At 52.1% G+C, this 8,188-nt stretch overlaps 1 protein-coding gene across 1 annotated transcript in view; it reads right to left on the reverse strand.

The window, feature by feature from the left end:
* The window catches only part of CC2D2A (coiled-coil and C2 domain containing 2A), a 145,251-nt gene that overhangs the window by 26,380 nt on the left and 110,683 nt on the right, over nucleotides 1-8,188 (reverse strand). Inside the window, exons 12-17 of the mRNA XM_012724039.1 lie at nucleotides 7,560-7,666; nucleotides 5,635-5,775; nucleotides 4,156-4,312; nucleotides 2,970-3,208; nucleotides 960-1,192; nucleotides 87-245 (exon numbers count right to left, since the gene is read on the reverse strand). Of these exons, the coding sequence (XP_012579493.1) occupies nucleotides 87-245; nucleotides 960-1,192; nucleotides 2,970-3,208; nucleotides 4,156-4,312; nucleotides 5,635-5,775; nucleotides 7,560-7,666 (1,036 nt within the window). The remainder of the gene's footprint in view (nucleotides 1-86; nucleotides 246-959; nucleotides 1,193-2,969; nucleotides 3,209-4,155; nucleotides 4,313-5,634; nucleotides 5,776-7,559; nucleotides 7,667-8,188) is intronic.

Genomic DNA, 8,188 nt, shown 5'->3' on the forward strand with positions numbered 1-8,188 from the left:
GTCAGTGGCGCCCACGGAGGTCAGTTACACCCTGTCTGTGCCAAGCATGTGGTGTGGGGACAGGAATGGCGTCTTGATCCCCGTACAGGCCAGCAGGCTCAGATAAAGGTGGAGCTCGCAGTGGGGCCCAGGTGAGAGGCCGGCAGAGTCGGCGCCTCTCTCCCTCCGCTCCCCCATACGCATGGCAAAGAGGACAGAGGAAGAGAGGCCCCAGAACGGAGCCTGGGGAGCCTTGGCCTGGACGCCTGGGCGCAGAAAGAACGGGCAAGACACGCGGTCATTTCTGGCATTAGTGGCGGTTGGGAATGAGACTGTGAGACTGTCTCCGTGAGCGGTGGGTGAGGACCAGTGGTTCTGCCCGAGAGCAGGCGGCCAACACGCCACATGACCCACAGGCTGTCAGTATCACAGATTCTGCCGCCTCTGGGGGTTTGCCACAAGAGCAGCGAGCTTAAGACCATAGCGATGGACAGTGTCCTCTAGAGCCAAGGTCTCAGAACCAAACGCATGACCTTTGAAGATGGGGTGTTTACAGAGCTAGTTAGCGAAGGCTGGAGATGAAGGAGTGGCCGAGGTCCAAAGACAGTGTCCATGGACACAGAGAAGCCACGTCAAGGAGGTGGAGGGGCGATCGGAGGGCTCTGCTCTACCTCCATCAGCCGTGAGGAGGGTGTGACTGGTTTCTGTGGTACATGGTGCGGAGCCCTGGGGGACACTGACATTGAAGTATCCCCCCACGAATGAACCGGAGACCCCTTGCCCCATATCCCGGCCACCCCCACCCCATCTGGCGCTCACGCTTGGGCTCTTCACGGTCCCTCCAGCTGCAATTTCTGGAGTCAGTGGTTAACAGAGCTCCTTTGCCAAGACCCTTAGGGCAGCCATGCCAAGGAGGCACCGACCCCTCCCCCCTCCCGGAGTGTCCATCGGGACTCAGACATGGGGTGGTCTGAGCCCACCTCTCACTGCAAGGACCCGCTGCTTCCGGGGCCGGTCTGGAACGAGCCGGCCTACCTGCAGGCTCAAACTCTCCGGCCAGTTGACTATTTGCAGATTGAAAATCTGTCCAAAGTGAACACGGAAGTCTGGCCCGAGCGGCCGGCTGTCGGTCCTGGACACCTCTTTGTTGTTGAAGAGCACCTTCACGTGCACAGAGCGCCGCCGGACGTCCTCCCTTCGAGAGACCTCCACCCTGCACAGTGGGACACACGGGGACAGTGGTCCGGGGGGCGTGACGGAGCCTGGCACGTGGCACCCGACAGAGCAAGGTGCGCTGGTGGGGACTCCCTGTTCCCCCAACAGCTACAGGTCTGGCCGAGCTTAATATAACAGAACATGCACTCCCTGGTGGTGGGGTGTGTGGTGAGAGCATCTGAACAGGTGAGACTCTGTACTCCTAAACCATCTACAGTGCTGTAAACCAATGTTACCTTGATGAAACAGACCATAAAATAAGTTATATGAGGCCCTCCCTGGTGGTGCAAGGGATGAGGACGCAGCACTGCAAGCCAGCCACAGCCACTTCAGTGTGAGTTCGATCCCCGGCCCCAGAGCTGACCCACGAGGCGCGGCAGACCTCTCCTGACCCGCCCGCTGCTCCCCTCAGCAGTGTACTTCATCGATCTGCCTGTTCTGCTCCCCACTCTGTCCCTGGGGAAGCCTCTCATCGCCCCTGCACCTCTGGCCTGTACCCCAGTTCTGTATGAATAAATAAATAAATAAATCTTTAAACAAAAGAAGAAGAAACAGTCAAATTGTTTTAAAAAAATAAATTACATGACGTGGCTTTTGATGCTTCGAAATAGCTAATTAGATGCTGGGGCATAGTCTGTCAATGTTAGCATATTAATGCTAGACTTGAGGGTACATGTGCAAGAAGCTACAATTTAAAACAAACTATTAGAGCATTAATAGATGTCCGATGCTAAGGCAGTAGGAAGACTTAGGATTTTAAATCATGTCCCAATTATCTCCAGGGGTGACTGGCTGCATTGAAGGCTTGCTGTACTATGTGGACATAGCAGAGATTATAGCCTAAGATATTCTCTGGATTCACGCCTGCCGTCTATTTACAGCGAGGTAAGCCTGGGGTTGGGGTATGGATTACTCTTCCCGATGCCCTTGGGTAGATCGCAGGTGTGTTAACGTGCATCAAAAGCATCTTGTGCAAGAGAACACAGTTCTCGGTCCCTAGCCAGCGTTTGCGATTGGGTCTCAGGTGGGACCAAGGCATGTGCATTTCTAGCAAGTTCCCCAGGTGATGCTGAGGCTGCTTGCTGGTCTTGGGCGACCCTTTGAGAACCATCTCTGTAAGTGCAGGAAAGAAAGAGGACATTTGAACATGTTTTATGTGATATAAGAGGTGAGCATGTAATGCGTTTTTGTGATTACGTACAGCTTTGCATATGCTAAATCAGATTTCTGTCTTAGGCATCACATACAAACGACAAGAGGTGCTAATCTCATCAACGTGGAGCCATGCTTCCCCGGCCTGGCCTGAAGACCTCTTGGGAATGTCCAGTTTCTTTGGAAGCTCCACGAGGTTTCCCAAGAGAGAAGCTGGGCTCCAGAGCAGCTGATATCAAGGGCCGACGGGGAGCCTGGGTGTGTTTGCTAGGAGTGGGGTGCTGCTAGCGGACAGAACCCCAGAACCCGCCAGTTACAGATCAAGGCTCCAAATTACAAGTCAGGCAGGCAGCCGCTGGCAAGAGCGCCTCCTGCCGGCAACTTCAGGTAGTGCCCTCCCGAGGGCCGGCGGGGGTGGGCTGGGGGGCTCTGCCTTAGGTAACCGAATCCTATCACCTGAACTACGAGCACCTGCAGTCTCCTGTGGCTCAGTCTCAGCGCTACCTACAGAGGCAGCCATAGGCCCCATCACACCTGGCTGTCAGCAGGGGCTCACCCAGCGTCTAGCATGTTCACGTGTGACTGCCCGTGTCGACCTCATGGTGGGCTCCGCGTTCACTCACCTGGGACACTGGTCGTTGGGCGTCACGCTCCCCGCCAGGCTCAGCTCCGGGACCAGCGTGGGCTCCCCGGGCCTCCTCCTGTTCTGGGCGGCTCGCTCCCTCACCTGCTGCTCCATCACCGCCTGATCTGCCCGCTCGGGAGGGACGGGTTTCGCCGGCCCCTCCTCGGGAGAAGTCTCCCCCGGCTCCTCATCCCCGCGGTCTTCCTCTGCTTGTTTCTTTTTCTTCTTCTTGGCTCGCTGTTGGGTAAGAGGCAACCTTGGGTCAGACAGGCGAACCTCACTGAAGAGCGAACCTCACTGAAGAGCATTCTTCAGATGCAGGCAGTCCTGGAGGCCCACCCAGCTGCATCCTACTGCTGCGCCCACCTGGGGAGGCTGCAGAGATGGCGACCTGTGGGTGCCTGTTTTCTCAAACCCAAAACGGGGACAGTCCTCAGGACCTCTTTCCAGGGCTTTGAAATGAGGCGATGCCCAGAAAGCATTGACCCACTGTTCTAATAGCTCTGGAAACATCTGGGGTCCAGGCCAGAAGTGTGGGGGCAAGAAGATTCATCAGAGACTGAGTAGGGAGCAGAACAGGCAGAACGGGTGAATTACACTGCTGAGGGGAGCAGCGGGCGGGTCAGGAGAGATCCAAGTCACCTCCCTGGCTGGGAATCAAACCCACGCTGCAGTGGCTGTGGACAGCCTCACTGCGTTGCACTTTAACCCTTTGCACCATGAGGGGTGGGGGGCTCAGGACACATCTTGCAACTGCAGTAAGACGTGCCAAGGCACCCCGATCTGTTACTTGTTGCTCATGGGTTCAATTTTGCAATCATGCTCACAAAGTTACGTGCTTTTCCTCAGGAAACCCAGAAGCATCCACGCTCCACATTCAGTGGGCTGATATGTGTGCTATGCTAAGTGTTTTGCACAGCTTTGGACACACACATACATGATTATGCTGTTGTTTGTTGTCCACGCCAATAACCAGAGTGGTATCACAGGGCCAGTTAAGAAAACAGCTGGTGTGGGTACCAGCTGGCGGGAGTGGGGGTGGGGGGCTGGAGAGGAGTGGAGGAAGGTTGGGGGAAGGTAGGGAGGGAGGAGGGAGCCCGCCAGGCCTGCAGGGGACTCGGCTGCCCTGCTCCTGCCCTGGCCTTCCCTGGCTCGCCCTGCCTCGGCGGTGGCGGCCGGCAGACCTGGGCTCTCCTCCAGGCTTTCCAGCGCTGAAGCGTGGCTCTGTACTCCGCCATCTGCCGCTCATGCTCCTCCATCTGCTCTTCCAGCAACTCGCTTATTTCGGCCTGGATTTCTGCTTCATATGCCTCACTGTCTGCTTTCTGGTCGACTTTCTCCCTTGAAGACAATGCACAGTGTCGTGGTGAGTTCCCGCAATCAAGTTGGAGAATCGTAACAGCAAACGCTGCTTGGACTTGCTAAGAGCTGGAAGCTCTTCTAGCGGTTTGCCCTAGCTCACGGCCTCGGAGGCAGCACTTTTATAATTCATGTTTATGCACCAAGGAGCCAGGCACAGAGAGGTAATGAGTCACTAGCCAGGAATACCGGTGGTGAGGGGAGCCGAGTCTGAGCGCAGCCACCGCTCAAACACTCTTGGGGAACGAACTCCCCAGACCCATAGTACCAGCTAGACTATGCTTATTTCATTCATTCAGGCTGCGGAGCTGCTTCATTATGCTGCTACCGACTCCCTGAAATCACTTTTTTGACCGTGGGTGATGCTGTGAGTTCTTTGGCGAGACTGCCGCCAGGGCCACCCATCGGGAGATCACCCACACTGTGCTGTGCGGGTCCTGTGCAGCTCTAGTCCTGGGAGGCGTCTCTGTAGAGCCTCTTATGTGGTCACTGGCTGGGTGACTTCAGGAGGGGCAGCAAATGTGTGCCCCCAACTCCTTCCACTGGTGTAAAAATGCTGGGAGAATGTTTGGGACCCCCATGTTAACTTGAAAAAGTGCATCTTCTAAGACTCCACAATGCCACTTCTAGGTATATTTCTAGAGTACCTGAGTCCATGTGTCTTCATGCACCCATTGTCTACAAATGTTGAAAATGGAATTAATTCAAATGTCCATCACTGGGAAAATGGACATCAATTATATGGAGGTGGAGGGAAACTCGATGTTTTGGTGGAGACCATGATATTGAATGATAATCTATACACCTAAAACATTTTGTAAGTCCATGTTACTTCAATAAAAAAAATTTAAAATCCACTAGTAAAATATACTTACCAGCACAGAAGAGTAAATGTAGAAAAATTTTGTTACATTCATCTAATGAAGTACTATAAAGCAAAGAAAATGAACTGCAAATATATGCCATAAAGTAAATGAGTCTTGGGTGGCCAAGACTCAGAGCTCTCTGAAGACCTCAAACACAGTACCACAGTGCCCTTTCACTTAATTAAAAATCAAACACTAGCAATGTAGAACTGTATGTCCTAAGGATTACAGAGATGGCAAAACCGAAAACTCCAGAAAATGGTTACTTCTAGGACATAGGGGATGCATCTGGGCTCGGCCATGGGGGCTTCTCAGTCTTCTGAGAACCCGAGGAATGGTTATTCATTTGTAATGATTTTAAAATTTGTACCTCTGTTCTATACATCTTTCTTTATGCCTGATAAAGCCCAATAAACTAAATCCTTGAGAAAAACCTACTTTCTCAAAACAAGTTTCAGGGGTGTATTCGTGTATCTTTGGAACTCTCGAAGGGACTTTATCTCTTTCCAGACTTTTATGATGCTCTTAAGCAACGTTCGATCTTTCTCTTGTTCAGCATCACGCAGTTTCCTTGTTTGTCTGCAAGAGAGAAAGTAATACACAAGAACATATTAGAAAGTAACACTAGAAAGTTGCCTTCTATTGTTTGCAAACAGAAAGTAAGCTCAAAATGCAATAGTGAATGTAAAGCTAATTTGCTAGTGATAGTCTTTCTTAATAAGCCCTAGAAAACCAAAATATCAAAACAAATTTGAAGACAAGGCAAGGCAATGCCAACCTGTTTTAAGAGACTTATTTGATATTGTTTCCTTTAGGGCGCATATCTAAGGTGTCTGGGAATTATTCACTGCCTTATTTTAAGCTCTCTGCAGGAAGAGAAAACAATCAAACCCAGACCCCTAAGTGCTCAATTATATAACCAATTAGTTGATTAATTCTTTAGACAATTATTTATTTCTTGAGCAACACCCAGTGTCACCCCAGGGGATTGCGATGTGTCTAGGAGATAGGGGAGTTCATAGCTCCTGCTCTTGGGACATGTGTAGCTCTTTCAAGACACAGACAAATGCCTACTGCAGTGTGGGATTTGCCTAAGACATTTCCTAGGAAAACCATGGGGTTGTGTTTCATGAGCTAGCTCCTGAATTTGGGGAGGAAGGCCTGAGTGTGGAGCTTGTGCTTGCGATGACTTAGTCCATGGAGATGGTACAGGAACACAGAGCTCTAGGTTTCTAATCCTTCAACTGGTGGCTGTGGGAAAGGAAGATAGTGGAAGAGGATAGCCGGTTAGAGGTTGGGTGGCCAAGACTCAGAGCTCTCTGAAGACCTCAGCAAGCAACAGAGCGATGAGCTAGCATAGAGAACATTCTTCCTGAGGAGCAATAGAGCATTGTGGCTAAGAGCACCGATGTTAGAACCAGACCAGTCAGGTTAGGTCCTGGTTCTATTATTTACTAGCTGGCCTTGGGGAAGCTACAACACTTAACTTTTCCATGTCTCATCTGTAAACCAGGGCGCCTAGTAGGTTCCACCTCATAGGACTGTTGGAGGGTTCCTATTTCCAGGAAGCTACTTCTTGGTCACGTGGGCCAAGGCTCCCTCCTGCTGAGCAATGCAGAGATGCCTGGTTGTGGTCCCATGAGCCTCAGAGCCAGGTGGGCGCAGGGACAGGGGACAGGGAAGGACGGGAGTGGAGCGGAGACAGCAAGGGTGGCCAGCGCCTGCCAGAAGTTGGGTATGTGGGGTAACACGACACAGTACTGTGAAGACCTTGCATTGCCTCCACCCCGCCTGGAGGAGGGAACTGGAGTGTGAGCCTCCGTCTGTGTGGGTCACGTGTGTGCTCCTGTACACGTCCAGGCATGTGAGTGGCCTGGAGCTCTGCAGCAGCGTCTCCCATCACATCGCGAGAATCCCAGCGCTGCCTCGTTTGTATCCCGCCACTGTGGTTGGGCTCATCCCTGTGTGGGCTCTTTCCGGTGCCTTGTCTGGCCCGTGAGGCTGTGAAATCTGCACAGGTCTCCACGCACACCTGCACAGAGCTTCCTGGCATTGGGCATTTGACACAGAACTGCTGGGCCCCAGCTCACCGGCACTGTCTGCGTGGTGAGCCTGTCTGTGCCACGCTGCCTGTGTCTGGCGGGAAGGACTGGTCTCCACCAGCAGAGTCTGCACATCACCCTCGCCCACAGCCTCACTCCTTTCGTGGGGGTCAAATTTGGTGTGAACAGGATGAGAATACCTCATGATCTCATTTGGCTGAACTCACATATATTCAATATGTTCAGCAAAGCTTTGAATAAATAAAGTCAACAAATGCACACCTAATGAGAACAAACAGTCGTATTATAAGATTTACTCACCGAATTTCAGACTTATACTCGTTGATGACTTTTTGGGTTGTGTCGAGAGACTTGTGAGTTTTCGCTGGGTTAAGGTCCATCTGAACGGCATTTCTTAGAGCTTGGAGCTTAAAAAGATAAGGAGAGAAGTTTTGAATTTGGGGCCTCTCTGGTGGCCCACGGGTTGAGCGCAGCACTATGAAGCAATCGGCAGCCACTGCAGCACAAGTTCGATCCCCGGCTGGAGAGCGACTCACATGGCCTGGCAGACAGACTGTCTGCCCGCTGCTCCCTTCAGCAGTGTATTTCAGTCGATCACCTGTTCTGCTCCCTACTCTCTCTGGTGAATCCTCTCACCACCACCCCCACACTTCTGGCCTGTACCCCAGTTCTTGTTTGCATAAATAAATAAATCTTAAAAAATGGTTTTGAATAGAAACGCTCCCCACACTTGAGTTCTCAGGGCAAACAGTGCTTTCCACTGTCTCCAGACTGCTGCTGTCTCAGACCGACAGGGAGCTATTGCTCCGCTTCTTAAAAAATGGGATAATGGCCCTCCCCGGTGGTGCAGCAGGTTAAAGCACAGCACTGAGAGGCTAAAGCCGCTTCCGCATGAGTTCGATCCCCGCCTGCCCCGGAGGTGACCACAT

Source organism: Condylura cristata, unplaced genomic scaffold (genome assembly GCF_000260355.1).
Source record: "Condylura cristata isolate star-nosed mole 26May11 unplaced genomic scaffold, ConCri1.0 scaffold00012, whole genome shotgun sequence".
Taxonomy (NCBI): Eukaryota; Metazoa; Chordata; class Mammalia; order Eulipotyphla; family Talpidae; genus Condylura; species Condylura cristata.